Source organism: Rousettus aegyptiacus, unplaced genomic scaffold (genome assembly GCF_014176215.1).
Source record: "Rousettus aegyptiacus isolate mRouAeg1 unplaced genomic scaffold, mRouAeg1.p scaffold_m13_p_13, whole genome shotgun sequence".
Lineage (NCBI taxonomy): Eukaryota > Metazoa > Chordata > Mammalia > Chiroptera > Pteropodidae > Rousettus > Rousettus aegyptiacus.
In genome coordinates, this window is record NW_023416288.1 from 62,751,774 (window position 1) to 62,771,797 (window position 20,024).

Genomic DNA, 20,024 nt, shown 5'->3' on the forward strand with positions numbered 1-20,024 from the left:
ACAAGGAGCTGTGCTCATCTACATTAGCAGGAGGACACTTGCTATCAATCTTCACTCCAGGGGCAAGCTGTGTGTTCTTACTCAGTCACCTAAGATCAGTGTAGAGTGAGGCAGCTGTGGCCACGGAACAGCTATTTTCTACATAAAGCCGACTGGTCAGGATAAATGGCCAGCACATTAAGCTGACATCAGCCAGATGTCTGTTATGATCTCATAGTACCAAGTTCTTGGTCTTTCAGAATAGCCTATGGAGGAAGTGGAAGATAAATGAGATCAGGACCTGGTACACAGTTAGGTCGAGACTGGGCCCTTGGAAAATAAAGCACACCAAGAGTTTATACAAAACCTTTTATTTACTGTTTATATTTCTTCTCCACATCCCTATCCCCAAATCTGGAACCCAGCCAGCTCCTAAGGCTTCCTGCTGCCTGGTTCTTGGAACTGGGGCCCTGGAGACATGAAGGGGGCTTATAAGAGGTGGGAAATCTCACCCACCAGTTGTGGACATTGAAGGAAGCTTTCCCACCTGCCTGAAGCTCCAGCAGCTTCCCAGGACAGCCTCTCAAGTCAGAGGATCCATCCCCCCCCCACCTGATGGGTATGAGGAAGAGATAACATGGGTCTCTCAGAGGCCCAGAGGCTTCTCATCACTCACCGCTTCTACACCAAGCCAGGCTCTCTCTAGAGCTGAACCAATCTCTCTCCTGGAGATGGAGCCCAGCAACGGGGGTGGGATGGAGATGGTTTTAGTTCTGGGTCCTAATCAGATGGGAAACAGGAAGAGGTTGGCCTGGTTGGACTGAAATGCAAAAGGGGAAGGAGGGTAAAGAACACAGGATGGGTGAATGGCCTGGGGTGGGGCCAGCTGGACACCTGTGAGGAGAGGTTATAGCCCCTAGGGGAGCAGGCACTCCTAGCCCCACAACCACCTGGACAAGAGAGAAGGGAGCCCTATTCCCGCTTAGACAAAGGGCTAATGACATAATAAACACTTCTGAGAATGCCAGGAAAGAGCACCCACTGGCATAGCAAAGGACAGCCAGCTCTCATCTGGCAGACATGGGCTTGTCTGCCTCCCTGGCCACTACAGTCACTCCCAGTACTGTCACTCCTACCTCCACCACTACTGCCCCTCCAGAAGCTCTGCATGCCCCATGACCCTGTTGCAGACTGGTGATGCCAGCCAGACTCCAGCTGGTAGGGCAGAAACGAGGGTCCTGAGCCCCAGGGCCCTTCCCTGGGGGATTTGTCAGGGCTCTTTTCCTACAGTCCTGCTGTTGTGAGCCAGACATATATGAACCCTCCGTGGAGGGCACTGGGCCCTCAGGTTCTCTGCAAGATGAGATTTCGGGGAAACACTCTCAGGGAGGAAGAGAGCCTTGGAACAGTGCTTGTTCCTCTTTCCTGTCCCAGGTCCTGCTCTCTTGGCTCAGAAGTCCGAGTCCGCATCCATGAGCTCTGCCTCCATCAGGTTGGTACGGGAGTGAATGGGCCCCAGCCCCTGCCGGCGGCCTTGAGCCCAGGCCATGGGGGCAGAGGCACTAGGCAGAAACGGATCCTGCAGGGGACTGGGCTCTGGGCAGAAGGGGTTGGTGACCAGGGTCCAGGCTCTCTGTCGGCAGGATTCCCCAGCTCCCCAGGCACCTGTGGCCACCAGGCACTTCTGCCGGGGCAGCTGTGGAAGTCGAGGAACAGCGCTGGAGACGAGAGCGGGGGCAGGGTGGTGGAGCTCGGGAGGTGGCACCAGGGGGCACACCTCCTTCTTCCTCTTCCTCCGCTTCTTCTTCCGGCCCAGGCGCTTCTCCAGCTCTGGGGAGATCTCTGCCTCAACCAGCCACAGGTTGGCTTTTTCCTCAGGGGGCACTGACAGTGGGAGAGAGAATACGAGCCTGGGACCTGGCTCTGTCCACATCACCCTTCTCTCCTCAAGACCGCCACTCTTTGAGCTCTGGATCTCTAGTGCTTCAGCCCCACACTTTAGACCCCCTACGGTCTTGCCTTCCTCCTCCCCTTCTGGCAGCTCCTGGTACTCCAGCCCCTGGAATCCCTAGCCTCTAAGTCCCCCACCTTCCTACAGAAGCCTGAACCCCATACCTGGAGTTGCCACAGGGGTGACAGATACATCCTGGGGCAGTATGGCTCCTCTCCGAGCCACCATTTTGGTGACGTGTTGGGCCCAGGCAGAGGACACATCTGCTGAGGGCTCATTGATGTCAAAGGCCAAACCCGCTATGGGGATGAAAAGAAAGGATAAGGACTCACGAGTGCCCAGCCCCTTGCAGTCACGACTCCTCCCTTATTTGGTACCATTCACGTTCCCCCAGCTGATGGCTCCCACTCCACCTAGCACAGGAAACGTGCCCTGCTAGTCACAGTGGTCTCTACTCGCTCTCAATCTGAGGAGTGGGGCCTCACTAGACTGGGCCAGCTATCTAGCTCCTAGAACCATGACTTACTCCAGCCCAGGAAAAACCACCGGAGAAGACAGAAGGGGAACGGTGTTGAGTCCTTTTGGAATCAAGATGAACTATTAAATACAACGGTAGAAACAGAAAGGGGAGAGTGACCAGGTACAGGAGGAGGACTGAAGAAGGATGAGTATGTGGGGAGAGAGGATGGAGTGCCTCATTTGTCATAGCCTTCCAAGCAGCCCACGTTGTCCACACAGGCCTAAGGGGAAGGAGGGGCAGGCGCTGTGGGCGTTAGTGGCTCCGGGGAAGGTAAGGGGCCAAAGCTTACCCACAGGCCCATCGTGGGAGACGGTGTGCATACTGAAGGAGAGCTCCTGGCCTGGGTTCTGCAGCAGCTCACGCCGCTTGGAGAAGGCCTTGGCGATCATCTTGCTCTTCTTGATGCGTTTGGGCTCATCATCACTCTGCCCCGTCAACCTGAGAGCAGAAGGGGTGGGCGACGGCAAGTGGAGGAGCAGCCACTTCCATCGAATCTTGTGAAAGACCAGCGAACCGATCCCCCCAGGACTCTGAGGAGAAGGGGCCTTCTCTACAAAGAAGGAGGCCTAGCGTGCAGACCTTCCATGTGCCCAGTTCTCAAATCGTTCCACTCTTAGAAGATGCTGGCAGTGGGCTCAGAACCTGGCTGGCCCCTGCTCCAAGGACAGGAGGTGTCACCAGGGGGCAGCAGTGAGCCACAGAGACGGCAGCTTTAAGCGGCTCTGCACAGATCCTTAGAAATCACACCCACGCAAGGTTGTGCTGGGAGACATGGGACCAGGGAAAGCCTAATGATGGGGACACCGAGGCTGAGGGAGGAAGGTGGTGGGGTCAGAACGGGCTGGCTGTTGACCCAACCTGCACCAGGTACGCTTCCAGATGAGTAATGTGGCCTTGGTCCAGACCCAGGTGCTCATAGCAATGCCAGTTCCAAACATGGCAAACAGGTTGATCTTCTCCACCAGGAGGCTAGGACGATTCTTGATTTCACAGTCAGGGATGGGCTTCTTGGTGGGCAGCCCGATGGTCACATTGGCCTGGCATCTATGGTGAGGGGTGGTAGACATGTGAGGCTAGATGGGTCCCCCCGGATGGGTATCCAGACAATTGCTAAGCTCCACAGCACTGATCTGCAGTCCTGGGTGCTCATTAGAGTCACCTGGAAGCTTTTAATAACTGCTGATGTCTGGGCTGCACCCAAGACAATTAAATCAGGTCTCTAGGGGAGGGACCCAGGCATCAGTGCCGTTTAGAGCTTCCGAGTCTGGAAGCAGGAGCCTTTAAGGAGTGTGAAGCAGTCCAGACGTGAACTGGTGTCCATTTTAATGAGCATTTTAACTGCTGTTCCTGGGACTATAAAGTGCCGCACTTCTTTCGGCAGCCGATATGCCTTATTCTCTCAGATTCATTCTCACTGTGACACCAAAAAGCACAGGCCAAACAGCAAGCATTCACAGGCTGTTAACTTACTGCAGAGAGGTAACTACGTCGGTGCAGGGCTTGAGAATAAGCTCTAAAAAGAGCATGTGAGAAACAGAAAGAACAACTTCTGTGGCAACAAGAGTTGGTTAGAGAAGCCAAAACATGAGATGACTTCTTAAGGTATTAATGCACCAGGACAGATAGCCATGGGGGTGTAGAGGGAAGGGCAGGCTTGAGCAGGGACTTGAGGGCTGTTTGCCATGTTTGCAAATTACAGGGCAATCGACATCTTGGGCACCCAAAGCAAGACAAGTAATTCACCTGCCATCTGAGTTGGACCCAGTAGACCCCTGCTGGACAGCAGAGGAGAGCCATCCCTGCAGCCCTAGCTCTGGCTCGAGCTCCCACCACGGCTGCCCCTAAGCCCCCGGCCCCACACTCACAGCACATAGTCCCGGAAGCTGCGCTCCCACTCAGCCTGGTTGAAGAAATCATAGAAGTGGCAGCTGAAGGTGATGAGCACAAAGCCAAAGGCCAGGAAGCCAAAAATGCCTGTGGAGAGCCAGGGGCGAGCAGGGTGTTACCAATCCAGGTGTGGGAGCAGCTGTGGGGAGGAGGGGTGCTTTCCCCACTTGGGCCTGAAAGACAGCTAAGTTTGGGGTGAATTTATGCTGGGCTTAGTTCAAGAACTGTAGTCTTCAAAAGAAGGCACGAAGGGCACTTGAGGCAACTGTGGGAGGCCCCAGTGGGAGGGAAGTGGGCATGAGGAAGCAGTCTGGGCATGAACTTGAATTCTTTCACCTGAGAAAGTCCCCTTCTCTTGAGCTGCTACCACAGCCACCACCACCATCCCCCCCGCCACACACACACACACACACACACACGCCAGTCTTGCTTTGTCCCCATGGCTGCCAACTTGGCCACTGACTTACTATTCTTTAAGACTCCGCCCTGCAGGTCCCACAACCCCAGGATGGTGCCATGTTGGGCTGGATAGTACCTTGGGCCGGAAGCCCCAGGGCCCACTCACCCAGGCGCAGCATGGTCTCATTGATCTTGCTGGCAGCCTTCTCGCTCAGCAGCCCAGGGTGGTTGCTCTTGATGGAGAACAGAGTCATGACTCCTGGACAGAAGGGAGACCTCAGACATTAGCAGGGGCAAGGCCACTCCTGGGAGAGGTGGGTGTGTGGCAGGGGAGGCCCCCATGGCCCTGGATGCCGGATCTGATTACTCCTGTGCTGATGTAAAGCTTGGGGAATTGGAGACACCAGAGAAATGGAGCATAGCTGCTGGCAGATGTGCCATGGACGGGAGAGATTTGGGCAGAGCGCAGATGGACAGTTAAGAAGAGAGAGAAGGCGCTTCGGTCCTGGCCTGGCCACCCCTAAGTAAGGCATCCAGGAAGAGGCATAAAAAGAGACTTGAGAACAGCACCATCCGACAAAAATCCAACGTGAGCCACATATATAATCGCAAATTTTCCAGAAGCCACATTAAAAGAATGAAAAGACACAAGCGAAACTAATTTCAATATATTTTATAAACGGAATACCATCGTTTATTACATTATCATTTAAACATGTAATCCATATAACAAATTATCAACGAGATAGTTTATTGTGTGCTACATCTTTGAAATTTAGTGACACATCTGGACTAGTTTCAACACATGTGACGAGTGGCTACTGAACAGAACGACACAAATACAAAACAAATCCGAGGCCCAGACACTGCCAAAAAGAGGTAAAAGAGGTGGGCAGAACAGAAGGCTGACAGTGCAGGGGGAGGAAACTGAAGTTTACAGAGAAAATTCAATACAAATGAGCTAAGAAGACACGGAGGCTTACTGTGGAGGTGGCAGATTGAGACAGGAAAATTAGGGAACAGAGAATCTGTGCATGTTGTGAAAACTGCGTGAGTGTATGTTATGGGTAGGAGGGGGATGAGAAACTGTGCTCCAAAAGACTGAGAGCATATGAAAATTCTGGGTGCACACATCCCAAGTTGGTCCATGTGGACAGAGAAGGTTACCCAACACACAAGGGCACCCAGCCAAGGGCAGAGGATGGAGCCAGCCCAGGTTCCACTCAACGAGCTATGAGCCTAGGCTCAAGGCTCTGGAGAAAGGGGCGTGTTTTCCTGGCCAACACAAAGGTGTTGTCCCACACCAAGTGCCCAAAGTACTGTGCCTGCCTACAGGGGCACCTTCCACTTTGCACCAAGGTCTTGTGTGACCTGGCTGAAGTCCCACTGCAAGGGCAGCTGAGCCAGCAGCTCCTAGCTCCTACTTTCACAGAGCAGGCACTCAGTGCATTTTGCTGCCCGACTGGTCCTGGCCGGGTCCTCACTCACCTCGGATGAGGAAATAACCTCCCACGATGAGCACCAGGCCGATTGGGGCCAGCACGAAGCCAGCACGGTATCGGTAGTTCTTATAGCCCACGAAACAGATACCGCTCACAGAGTCCCCATCCACCTGCAGCAGGAAGGGGTGAGAGGGACAGTTGGTCACTGGCCCTCCCCCCCAAGCCCACCCCAGTTCCCTACCAGTCACTATACCTGGGCCACGGCGAGGATTGCCACAGTGAGGACGAAGGGGAGTGACCATGTGAGCAGGTGGAAATAGGAGGTTTTGCCAGAGAGGGGCTGGTAGGTGGTGCCCAGGGCTTTGAAGGAGGTGTGCCAGGCATAGGTAAGGACCACGAACCAGACGACGCCAGCCATCAGGGCATAGTACACGATGACAAAGATGATGACACAGGACAGGGTCTCGTTGGAGCTGTTCAGACATATGGGGTGTCACTTGGGGAGCTCTCTACCAGCTCTCTCCACCTGGTCCCCAGACCCTTGACTTCTAAGGTCTGGAGATGCCCCAGGAGTCAGGGCTTGGAGACAGGACCCAGTCAGATTTGAAGAGGATACAGGAGCTGCCCCTTTGAACAGATACAAGCAATCAAGATGCTAATACTGAAACCCAGGTCCTAATGCGGGAGACCTTGGGTGCAACAGGCAGAGCTGAATCTCAGGTTCAAGTCCAACCTGGCCCTTTTGCAGCAAACACACATTTCGGCCTTCCTCCCCTTCCCTTCACCCTCATCCCGGGTCCCCAAGACACCTACGTGGGCTCCCCAAGCCTCATGGTACCATCTGCACGGCAGACGATCTCCCGGCGGGCACCGTCCATGAACTGGGCCAGCCAGCCAATGCTGCCCACAAAGAAACACGCATTGACATAGAAGAGAATAACCGCAGGGTAGCGATTCGAATTCCGCCAGTCAGCCACAAAAGTGGCCTGGAAGAGAGAAGTGGTGTCCGTTCTCTGAGGTAAGGGCTATTCTGCTGCTGCAGACACCCTTATGTGAACCCCAGACCCCTCTCATCATGACCCTTTCCCAGGGACCCCCACCAAGTCATCCACTGCCCACCTCCCTCTCCACCTGCAGGGCCCAGCCTCTCTCACTGACAGTCGGGCTCCTTCCCTCTGTACTGGCTGAGCGTCCTGTCCCCACCCCTTCGTTCCCTTGACTCCTCCACCCGCGGGTCTGTCCTTGGTTACCAGGGTGAAGAGCGTGCAGAGGCCTGTGACAGCACCGAAGGTCGCAATGTATCTGTGCATGTCCAGGTGCTCGGCCTCCGTGAAGAGCGGGTTCTGGCACTGGATCCCGCAGCCCTCCACGTCCTCGTACCAGCTCTTGGGGTTGTCGGTCCGAACCAAGGGAGCCTCACACTGGCCTGAGCTGTTGAACTTGATGTTCTGTACTTCATTCTGGCATGAGGCAAAGGGAGAAGAAAGACAGTACAAAAGGGAGTAGGAGGCTCAGGAGCAAACTTTGGTTTAATAAGCGGCCCAGGGGTAGCACGGCAGAGTGGCTATAGGCCCAGGCGATGGAGACAACCTTCTAAGATTTGAATCCCAGCCTTGCTACTCAATGGTGATGTAGCCTGGGGCAAATTACTGACCTCTCCGGTAGCTCAGTTTCCCTATCTATAAGAGAGCAGAAAAAAAGAGATTCATTTAAAATATACTGTGGGAGGAGGGCTCTATGCCTACGGGACCGCCAGAAAGATGAACGGTGGGTCCTAGAGCAAATTAAACCTGCAGCATCACTGGAGGCAAGAATGACAAAACCAAAGCTGTCCTACTTCGGGCATGAGAGGACAGGGGTCTTTGGAAAAGACGAGAATGCTGGGAAAAATAGAAGGCAGCAGGAAAAGAGGAGGACCAAATATGAGATGGATCGACTCCATGAAAGAATCCCAGGCATGAGTCTTACAGGAGCTGAGCAGAGCTGCAGAGGGTGGGACTTGGTGAACATCACTCATTCATAGGGTCGCCAGGAGTCGGAGCTGACTCAAGGGCACGTAACACACACACCTACTTCATGGTGGGGTTTAAGGGTCAAATGAGCAAATAGATGTAAAATGCATATAATTGCATTTGGCAGGTAGTAAATTATAGTAAGTAGGATCGTTACCATCATGATTATCATTGTTATTATCAGTTATGAGCTATCCTTCCTCACCTAGAACTAGAGCACATCCCATCTTGGTGTCTCTGGCAGTTGTACATGTGCTTGACTCCCTAAATACACGATAGGATATGTTCCTGTCATCTGTGACTGTCATAACTCCCTAACGCCTAACAGAGTTGGTGCTCAAAAAATATTTGTTGAACACAGCTATTTAAAAAAAAAAAAAAAAAAAAAAAAAGACAATCCCTGATGAATGGGTGCAGCCAGTGAGCTTCACTGTGGGTTTGTGGCCCATTGATCCCATGGCTGCAGGCTTGGGGTCCCCCAGAGAGAAGGCTCTGCGCTCCACTGTCCCGCCTCCTGTTGGACCTGCCCTTTGCCTGGCCCCGCCCCGCCCAGGGAGCACGGACCTTGCGCCGCAGAGCACTCACCGGGCAGCCCTCCGGAAAGTGGTCGGGGGTGCAGCGCAGGAAGTCGGGCCAGCCCCGCTCCCTCTCCACGATGGCACAGGGGCCGCGGGTGGCCTGGCAGAGGGTGCGGCTGGGCAGCTCCACCCGGTCATTCTCGCACTTGGGCATGTACACGGCACACAGCAGGGGCTGGATCACTGCCCAGCAGCGAGGGGCATTCCGGAGGCCTGCAGGGTGGCGACAGTGTGGACACGTTGCAGTGCGGACGCCTCCTCACGCTGACCCACAGACACAGCTGCAGCCACTGTTCCCCAGGCCTCAGGCATCGCTTTTTGCCGCATCGCAGGCCATTACTGCTCAGAGCTGTTGGGCAAGGTGTTTCTCAACAGGGCATTTGGGCAGGACGATTCTCTGTGCTGCAGGATTATGCCGCATTTCGAAGGACATTTAGCATCCCTGGACCCTGTCCACTAAATGCCAATAGAATCCCTAAGTCATATTGACAACCAAAAAATACTCCACCTCTAGCCCCATTCCAGTGGTGGTGACTGGAAGAAAGCCTGAAGAGGAACTTCTGGGACGGGGGTCATGCTCTATTTCTTGATCAGGTACTAAGCTACCTGGTGTATTCACCTTGTGAAGATCAAGCTTATAATCTGTGCACACCTCTGCATGTATACTATAATTTAATTAAAGTTTTATAAAACAGCCTCCCCTTCCAAATGCCCTGCTAGGGAGTGTTAGTGCCTCTGGCTGAGAACCCCAGATCAATTTACCTTTTACCTATTCAGGGGCATTCTTTTTTCTTTTTAAAATTAATTAATTTTTTAAAAAGTTTTTTTGGGAGAGATAACCCTTGGTTTACCTCACAGATTGTAAGGCCCTTTTCAGCTTACAGCACCTGGTCTTCCTAGGTGGTCTCCCATCCAAGTACTAACCAGGCTCAACCCTGCTTAGCTTCAGAGATCAGATGGGATCAGGCTTATTCAGGGCGGCATGGCTGTAGACTCAGAGGCATTCTTAAAACCTGCTACAGGCCTCTAACAGAGGGAAGAAGGGTACTAAGACCCACCCCACACAGGGCCCATGCTCCAGAACCAGGAGACATGTCCCCTTGCCCAGCCCCCAGGACCCTTGCTCCTCTTACCAAACTGAGGTACATAGAGAACAGGTGAGAACTTAAGAAGAAGTAGTCAGGGGAGCCAGGTATTCCAAGGCCAGAGGAGGAAACAGGAAATCAGATGGAGAGAAACAGAGGAGGCTGTGTCCAGTGCAGAGGGAGGAAAGGAGGTGTCAACAAGACAGAAACAGGCAAAGGTCTCCCAACACCCCCGCCCCAGCCCACTTCTACCCTGCTGCCCCAGCGGCTGGACTCACTCAGCATTTGCTCCCTTCTCCCCTCCTAAATCACCCTTCCTTCAGGAATACCTCTTTCCTAAGCAAGAAGTTGTATCAGGAGAAGCTTCTGAGGACATGAGAGCCAACATGGATGCTGGCTGCATTGCCAGGCTAGAGGGTCGTTGGGAAGGGTAACTGCTCTTTTTTGGGGGGAGATAATAGAGTAGAAGGATAAGCAGCACGAACACTGCAATTAGCCCACCTGGGCCCAAATCCTGGCTTTACCATTTCTTGGCTGTGTGATCTTGGGGCAGATTACTTAAACTCTATCTCTAGCCTCAGTTTCTTCATCTGTGAAATGGGGATAATAGATTTACCTGGTGGAACTGTTGTGAAGAGTGAGAAAATAATGAGTTAAGTGCTTAGCATAGTACCTGTCATATACCAAGCACTCAGGAAATGTTAGGTGTTATTATTACTTGTCTGAGGTCTCTGACCACTCAGCTCTCACTATGACAGAGCTTATTCCAGGGGCGCAGAACAAGTTCCTCTCACTCAGGCAGTGGTTCCCAGACCTGACTCAAATCAGAATCATTCGGTAGTACCTTATCACTCTAGATGAATAATCTACCCAGAAATTCTGACCAAGCGAGTGTGGGTAGAGAACACAACGCTGGGTCGAAGGGGTTGGGAGGGAAGGGGTTTGTCTACTAAGGGGCAGCACTGGGACTATTTGGGGGTGACGGGGTTGTCCTCTATCTTAAATGCTGTGTTTGTCTAAACTCATGAAAATGTACATCAAAAAAAAAGTGAATTTTACTGGATGTTTATTAATAAATTTAAAATAGGGGTTCGCTAGAGCAAAATGTATTCTAGAGGAGCAGCAGGCAGTTGATTAATAAAAATACTGTTATTTTTCTGAAATTTGTGATATTTGTGGTAATTATCAGCTTTTTAAAATGTGTAATTTTTAAAATTTTTTCTCATTTTAAATGTTTTTTTTTTGTTTAAAAATAAATTCTTCAAGGAAAAGATAGATTATTAAATAAATCTTAATAAATCTTGTTTAAGTTTAATAAATCTTAAATAAAAGACGATTGAGGAGCCATCGAGGGAAAAAAATATGTTGGATCCTTACCTCATTTCTTACATAAAAACAAATTCCAGATGAATAAAAAATAACTACATTATTTTAAAAATTAAAGTACTAGAAGAAAAGATGGGAAATGGTTAAACCGTGGAGTAAAGACGGCCTTTTGATGTATGACAAAACCCAGAAACTGTGAAATAAAAGATGTACAGAAGAGACTTCAGGACAATAGATAAATTCAGTAGGGTTAAAAAACAAACAAAATCATTTTAAAAACCAACACACGGAAAATATATTTCTGATACATATCATGGATAAATACATAATTTCCTTATATGCATCAAGCTCTTCCAAATCAATAAGAACTTCATAATCCTAGAGAAAAAAAGGGCAAAAGACAAACAGAACAGATCAGAGAAAATACAAGTGACCTTTAAACAAATAAAGAGATGCTCTACCTCACTCTTAATAAATGTGAAATAAAACTACAATGAGATACAATTTTTTTTAAATTAGAGTGAGAAAGATCAAAATATTTGAAAATGTATTGGCAATATGTCGGGGAAACTGGCACTTTTGTATATTTTTAATAGGAATAAAAAATTAGTAAACACTTATGGGGACTATCTGGCATTATCTATCAAAATTTTATACTAGCAACTCTATAAGTTCACAAAAATAATGTATAAGATTATTCATTGCAGCATTGTTTGTAATAGCAAAAGAATAGAAACAGCCTGAATGAATGAATATCCATCAATAGGAGACCAGCTAAATAAAATTTCATATATTAATATACTATGACACTATTCAGGGCTGAGCTATTTGTACCAAAATGGAACTATCTTCAACACATCTTGTTAAATGGATGCAGCTGAGTGGAAAACTAAGGATACATTTACATTTACATATATGTTGGGTATCTCTAAAAGGACACTCAAAAACCAGTGTGCATGGTTGCCTCTGGGAAGGCGAAATGGGTAGCTAGAAATAGAAGTGGAGGGATTTAATTTTTGTTACTTTTGCATTTTGTACTGTGTGCGTATGGTACTTATTTTTTAAAAGTAATTAAGCTTAAAAACATAAATATGCAAATTACTGGGATGTGGGAAGCTCCCCAAAGGAGAGAAGGAAATGAGATTGGAAACAGGAAGAAAAGGAACATCAACGTTATCTGTATTGCTTTATTTCTTTTATTTTAATAAAATATAAAACAAAAAGAAAAATAGGGACATAGGTGTTCATCACTCTTTGCAGTTTTCTACGTTCATAGACTTTTAAAATAATATTTGCCACAATTTAAACTTCGAAAAAAGATTTTTTTTGTTTATGTGATCTGATGATCAGCTCAAGTTGAAAACCTTTGTTCTACAGTTGGTTTAACATTAGAAAATTTTATCAATGCAATTTACGTGAACATATTTAAGAAGAAAAATCACAATCATCTCAAGAGATGCAGAAATGGTTGATAAAATTCAATATCCATCCATAATAAAATGAATAATTGTCAAACTAGGAATAGAAGAAAAACTTCCTTAATCTGATGAAATGTAACTATAAGAAACCTACACCGAACACCATATTTAATAGAGAAAGGTAGAAAAGCTTTCTCTTTAGACCACAGAAGTCAAGGATGAAAAATGCTGCTACTATTTCCACTTCTCTTTAACAATGCATTGGAGGTCTTAAGGAGTGCAGCAAAACAATAAAGATTAAAAGGTACACAACTTGCAAAGGGAGAAACCAATTTGTTATTCACAAAAGAGACGATTGGTTTACTGTATTCAAAATTAATTGTATATCTGCACACCAGCAACAAACAGAAAATGAAATGTTAAAGGAATCATTTACAATAGTGTAAAATAATCAAGTATATAGGAATAAATCTAACAGAAGATATTTATAGGAACTCTCCTCAGAAAACTGTAAAAATTATTGAGAAAATGAAAGAAGATCTAACTAGAAATATATAATAAAATGATTGGAAGACCCAATAGTGTAAAGATGTCTTTTTTTCCCCTCAAATTAATCTATGTACTTAATGTAACTGCAGTCAAAACCACTAACAGATATTTTTATATTAAAGCACAAAGGCTCTAGAATAGCCCAGACTCTCTATTAGATACTGTACTATAAAGTAGAGGTTCTTAGTCTCAAGTTCCCAAAGAATTCTCAGAAAGAATTTAGGGGTCCATAAATTCAAATGGGAAAAAAATTAAATCTAACTGAAAATTTGCCTTTTCTTCAATTACGAATGTAAACAACATACCATAGTAATGTTAGCAGTACCTGTGGCTTTATCATAAATGGAAATGAGATATTTTTGTTGCAAATACCTCAAAATGTTGTCATTGCTCATCACTACCTTGACATTGTAGTGGTTATTAAACCCACGCTGGATCTTATTTAGTGTATCAGTAAAGAAGCACATATATATTAGATCATGAACTTTTTTAAAATATTTGATAACTACATTTCAATAAAATTCATTTCCTTCGTAATCCTGAATTTTCCTTTTCAATCCCATATGTTTTTCTTTATTAATTTACAAATGTTATACTGAGGAGGGGCCCATAGGTTTTATCGGACTGTCAAAAAAGTTCATAGCTCAAAGAAGGTGAAGAACCATGTTTAAAGATATAATTAAGATGGTGTGATATTGGCAAGGGATAGACAGACAGACCGATGGAACAGAATAGAGATGCTAGAAATGAAAATATGTTTGGACACTTGATTTATTTCAGGACAGTGGAGAAAGAATATTCTCTTTAACAAATGATGTTGAGACGATATGAAAGTGAAGTTTTAAAAATACTCCAGGTAAAGTACATGCCTAAAATGAAAGGAAAATCTATAAAGCTTCGGGAAGATGAGATAAGAGAATAAATTCATGACTTTGTGGTATAAAAGGACTTTTTAAAAGAAGACACAATAAGCATTACTCATAAAAAGTTTGATAAATGACTACCTTAAAGTTCAGAACTTCTGTTCAGCAAAAGACACAAAGAGAATGGAAAGGCAAGCTACAGAATAGAAAAAATTTTCAGTGCAGACAACCAAGAAGGGACTCTTATTCATGAAATCTCCTACAAACTTTATAAATACGACAACTACCCCTATAGAAAAATGGGCCAAAAAATTGAACAGACACGTCAAAGAATACAGATAGCATGATTCCATTTGTATCAAGTTCAAAAACATGAAAAATGAACTATACAGTTTAGGGATTTCAAAACTAGACAGTAATATGATAGAGGAAAAAAGAAATGATTATCGAAAACATCAGCATGATGGTTATATCTAGAAGAGGAGAGGGGGATATGATAGGAAAAGACAAAAGGGGAGCTTTTGGGGAACCCACCTTGGTCCAGTTCTTGACTCAGCTGTCATTTTGTAGTTATTGTTATTTAGTACCTTAGTGTTTCATGAGCTTTCTGCATATATACATGCAACATTTCACAATTAAAAAATTAAAAATCTGAAGCGAAAATGAAAACTAGGTGTTTTTCTTTATTTTTATACTTTACCAAACTGTGTGTGTATATGTGTGTGTGTGTGTGTGAGTGTGTGAGTGTGTGTGTGTGTATACTTTTTAAGTGATTCTGATCATCAGCCACGTATAGAAACAACTCTAAGGAAATTCTTCCTGATTTGACCCTGCAAATAACCCATCATCACCAACAATATCCTTCCTCACATCTCTCACTAGACTTCTGAGAGGCAAGCGAGAAATTCCTCCCAGCTTCTCTGGCTGTGACAGCTGGGAGACAGGGCACTCACAGAGCATAGCAGTGGTCAAAGAGGCTACGTGCTTGCTCTCAGGGACCCATTTCCCTTGCCAGCCTCAGACCTCTGCTTTCTTAACCCATTTACCAAGCCAGATTTGGCCAAAGGTGGACCATGACCTGGATATTTATTATGTTTGTCTGGTCAGCCTGGAATGCCTGAGAGGAGGCATTTCAAGCTATAATAGGGAAGATGCTGAGTGCCTGAAGAAGCTCAAGTCCAGAGAGCTGAAAGATGTAGGAGAGACCCGAGTTCTATACACACCTGGAAAAATTAGCCCGGCCCTAGCTATGAACTTCCTCACTCAATGGCATTGCTTCGAAGGCTCAGCAGTCCAGGCCAAGAAAGCACATAGTGGCCACCTCTCTCCAGGAACTCCTATTCCAGATCTGCTGGGACTCTCCACATAGATGTCCAATGAGCACCTCTAATTTAACTGGCCAAAACTGAGCTCATGCTTTCTTCATAAACCCACTCCACTTGTAGCATTCTCTAGCTTAGTGAAAGGGAAGGTACCACCTTCCATCCAAGCCTGAAACCCGGAACCTCCTGCTTACTCATACCCTCTACCCAATTCTGGCAAGTACCATGGGTTCTAGCTCTGAAACTGTGGGATCTGTCTACTTCCCCCAGCCTGTTACCCTAGTCCTCACTGCCATCATCTCCCACCTGGACTCCTTCGACCATGCCCTAAACAAGCAAACAGGCTCCAAGCTTTTCCTCCAACTGTGACTTCTTCACACAGTACTCCAAGAGATCTTTCTAAAATGCAAATAATGATTACATATCTCCCTTGCTTAGAAACCTTCAATGGCTCATATCTCCCTTGCTGAGAAGCTTTCAATGGCTCCTTATTTTCTTCTGGATAACAACCAAACTTCTTAATATGGGGTATGAATCCCTTTATTTTCTAATTATCTAGGTCTTATCTCTTGTAAATTCTATCCCTCACAGCTTTGATTCAGCTCTACTAAAATTCTTATGCTTCTTTAAAAGCACTAAGCCCTCTTACCTCTACACTTCTGTGCACGCTATTTCCTCTTCCTATCCCTTCCCAACCATCCTTCCTTGGCCTAGGCAATTCCTATTTATTTCTCAGGTCATGGGGGAAATGTCAGTTCCTCTGGGGTAGTCTTCTTTTCTCCCCAAAGTCCTCTGTGTTCTTTCAGCACCCTCCCCCCTCACAATGCCTTTCACGGCTATTGCTAAAGCCTGTTTGTCTATTTTCCCCTTGATGATAGGAATCATGTCTGTATTCTTAATACTTATATGCCTCACAACCTGATGACATGTAGCAAGTACTCAATACCCAAATGAATGAATGAGTGGATGGCTGTGCACTAGGGCCTCAGGCTTTCTGAAAGAAAAAAGAAAGTGAAGAACAAGTCTCTACTTTCAAAAGTTTATAGATGACAGCAATCTAAATCATCTTCATCCTTCACCCACAAAAATGCTTCCAAGAGCCAGGCAACACTGAACATGTCTAATGCCAAATCAAGACCACTAACTTAAGATGGACCAAATCACACTAGCCAGAAGTTCCCAAATGACACCCTGTCTGTGATTCTCACCCTTGGCTGGGGTTCACTCTACCCACTCACTGACCCAGCTCACTCCAACACCTGCTTCAAGCATCATTTCACAGACCATCCTCCAGAAAGGCCCAAAGCAGAAACAAAACAACCAGAACACACACGAGAACAGGACTGAGCTGAGGAATAATGGGCAACAGTAGAGTCGAACTCGGAGAGAACTAAAAATCTGGGGCTCAGTGCAGGCACCTGGGCCCAGGCCCAACCCTGCCCCACAGAGGCACAGCTAGCAGATGATTCTAACTCCTTAACTTTCCTGCCAAAACGACTTCTGCCTACTCAGCAGTTGCTCTTAGGAGTATGAAAAGAGGTTCATACCCTTCCTCCTTGATTTGATGGTAAGGACAGAAAGGCAGCACCACGTGTGCATTTAACTTAGGAGAAATTCAACCAGGGGTCCTTGCAAAATACATAAGTAGAGAGAAAGAGGAAATCCTTTCATAGTGTGACCAACTCAGAGCTGGGTGAAATTCTAGTGCTGAGAGATTCGTATTGTCCATACAGTTGGCTCATAAACTTAAGCATTATTTCATGTAGTGTTCAAAGAAATACTGTTTATATCTTTTGTGTTCCTTTTATTCTTTCAGTCTTCTGCTCTTTTACATATATGTCCCTTTAAAAAACTAAAATAATAGTTCCTATGTATGCCCTTTCTTATACACTGTCCATTGTCATATGTGACACATTTTACAAACATATTGCCAGAGAGAATGCATATGCAAAATCCCATAGGCCTTATGGCAATTTATGAACTTTTCAAAACTACTGTTGACTACACATCATAGTTTTTGCCTCCACGCTGACTTTAAACCTGATATCCACAAAGGATATAGTGCCACAGCGGGCACCATCCTCCAAGCTCCTCCTCTGTTATCTGTACCAGGCCAAGAACCATATGGTTTTGTCCAACATCAGGCAAAGACTCTGAGAACTCTAGTGGCCAAGTTGACAATGACAGGCAACCTGCATACACTCCCCCCATCATCAGCAGGACCCAGGGCAGAATGGAGACAGGAGATGGGGTACCCAAGGCCTCTCAAAGAAGGAGGTTGCCAGGTCTACTCCTGGCTTTCGATTTTGTTTTCTTTTTCAAAGTCAGTTTTGGAATCACACTGGCCAGAAGCAAAGGCATGACAAGGCCAGTTCCCTCCCTGATCCCCCATCAGGCCTCCAGCCCAGAAGAGTGACAAGTGGGGAGATAATTTATCCCACACTGCTAAGGACCGACCTGTTTGGGCTCAATCTGCAGCTTTTCAGACCAGGCCATAATCCCACTGAGGTGAGGGCTCTGGGACTTCAGACCACCATGGAAGTAGTCACACATCCCAGGAAGTGTCCTTCCTCAGCCCTAACCTGCCTGAGGACCCAAACTTCCAAAGAACACACAAATAATTGTTAGAAGTCTCATTCCTTCACAACCTCAGACAAAAATCAGAGCCCCTGTTTTCAGATGAGAAACAGTGAAATCTCCTGTGAAAGCAAGACAAAATCCTGGTTCTCTGGACTTCGTGTCTTCCAAAACAAGATTTCTGGAACATTCTGGTTACCTTTTAATCACTCATCACCAGGGGATTTCTAACCTTTCACAAATTTCACTCAACTCTCATCCCGTCCCGCCTCCCCCCCCCATGCCCGCATCTTCTACCCCTATCCTCCCCCTTTTCCTCTCCAACTTGATTTCCCAGTCTCTTCTTCAAGGCCTGACCACCTTGAATCATGGAGGACCCCGCTTCCAGAGTAGCACTTACGTGGAGCATCTCTCCCCTTAAAAAAAATGTCCTTTCCTGTGGCTCAGCGCCCCCTCCTCATGAGCCCCTTTCCCCGCCCCCCCCCCCCCGCATCCTTTGCTCATCCACCCTGCTCAGGCCTTTTGTGACCCGATTCCTCAACTTCTCACGCTCCTCATCACCGAGGGTCCCACCCTGCGTACAGACTGCCCCCAAAGTTTCACACTGTTTCTCCACCTCGCCCGGGTGCAGCTCCCGCCCTCTCCAAAGCTCAGGCCCGAACCTATTCTTTCCCAGTCCCTACATCCACCCGTGCAGCGTCTCCGGCTCCGGCTTCCGCGCGCTTACCCGACCAGAGCACGAGCTTGCCGTGCGCTTCCTCCTGGGAGTCCGAGTCTCCGGCCAGCAGCGTGGAGGTGGCCCCGTAGGGCAGCGCCGAGCCCAGGCACACGTTGTAGCGCAGCGGCTCGCAGGGGGCGGCCCGGCCGCAGTGGCTCAGCAGCGGCGGAGGGCCGGTCACCACCGCGCTCCTTCTGGCGCTCCCGCCCGCGCTCCGAGGCCCAGGCCCTGTTGCATTCCCGCTCAAGGCCGCCCCCTGACCCGGGCCCCCCAGCAGCAGGAGCAGCAGCAGCAGCAGCCCTAGGAGCAGGAGCTCCGGCCCCCGTGTGAGGCGGGCTGCAGCCATGGCCAAACCCGCCAACTCAGCAGAAGCCCGGGCGCCCCCACTCGCTCCCCGGAGCCCCCCGGCCACGCGCGCAACCCTTGGGGCCGCGGAGGTGACTCAAGCGACCTGTGCGCCCCACGAGTTCGATGCCCGGCTTCCCCGGACGCTCGGTGCGCCGCGGGCCCTCCGCGCCCAACTTCGCAAACTTTGGAACCCGGGGCCCATGTTGGGCGGCGGAGGCCCGGGCCCGGATGCACAAGTCCCTACCCCTTCACCTGGCAATCCAAGTTGTCTTCAGCCCCGGGAGCCCCTTGGGCCCCCAATCTCCGGCCCCATCCCCTCTCCCACCATTAAAACCACGTCCCGGCCCCGCGCTGGAGGCCAGGAGCGGGCCGGGAGTGCCGGACTAAGGCCCCGGCACCGACCCCGCGCCGACCCCGGGCCCAGCCGCCACCTTCGCCGGAGCGCGCCGCAGCCCCCCGACTTCTCTCCGCCGACTACCCGGCTCCTTTGTTGCTCTAGCTCGCACGGCTCTCTGGAATGCACGGGCCTCGCCGAGCCAAGTCCGGCCCCCCCTCCGCCACGGCTGGGGGAGGGACTGGCCAAGGGAGGGAAGAGGAGGGGAGGGGACGAAAGAGAGGAAGAGCGCGAGCTTCAGCGACCTGGGCGCGCGGAGGGGCCCGGGCCAGGGCACACTGGTGACCCTGCCCGCCGCCCTGGGGCAAGAAAGAGATAGATGGAAATCGTGGCCCGAAGCTGCACCGAGACCCAGCGGGCACCTCGGTTAGCCCGAGGATCCTTCGACTTGGTCTTCTGCAGTGAGTGGACTCTTCTCGTTTACAGTGGGGGGGGGGGGTGCCTGAAATCAGCGGAAACCTCTGCTCCCCGACCCGCCAGTCTTTTCTGCTTTTGGTTAGATCTTTCAGTTTGTCACGGGACCCCATGGAGAACCAGGGTTTGGGGTAACTTGTTGTCCAGATCCATCCAGCTTGGGATCTGTGTGAGAGATGACCTCAGAGTCACTCAAGCAGTGGCCCCGGCTGCTGTTACCTGTGAGAGCAGGTGTCTGGAAA

At 48.6% G+C, this 20,024-nt stretch overlaps 1 protein-coding gene and 1 non-coding gene across 2 annotated transcripts; both read right to left on the reverse strand.

Annotated features, from left to right (window-relative positions):
- Positions 1–334: 334 nt before the first annotated feature.
- On the reverse strand, positions 335–19,546 carry SMO (smoothened, frizzled class receptor). Its single transcript, XM_016148684.2, has 12 exons — positions 18,636–19,546; positions 8,776–8,981; positions 7,429–7,638; positions 6,992–7,164; positions 6,432–6,651; positions 6,225–6,348; positions 4,903–4,995; positions 4,316–4,424; positions 3,309–3,494; positions 2,740–2,888; positions 2,095–2,229; positions 335–1,863 (listed from the first exon to the last, which is right to left on the reverse strand). Exons 1-12 carry the CDS (start codon positions 18,970–18,972, stop codon positions 1,430–1,432), a joined length of 2,376 nt encoding a protein of 791 aa, XP_016004170.1. The 5' UTR covers positions 18,973–19,546; the 3' UTR covers positions 335–1,429.
- LOC118610974 lies at positions 9,644–9,762 on the reverse strand. Its single transcript, XR_004954151.1, has one exon. It is a non-coding gene; the product is annotated as a 5S ribosomal RNA (ribosomal RNA).
- Positions 19,547–20,024: the final 478 nt, after the last annotated feature.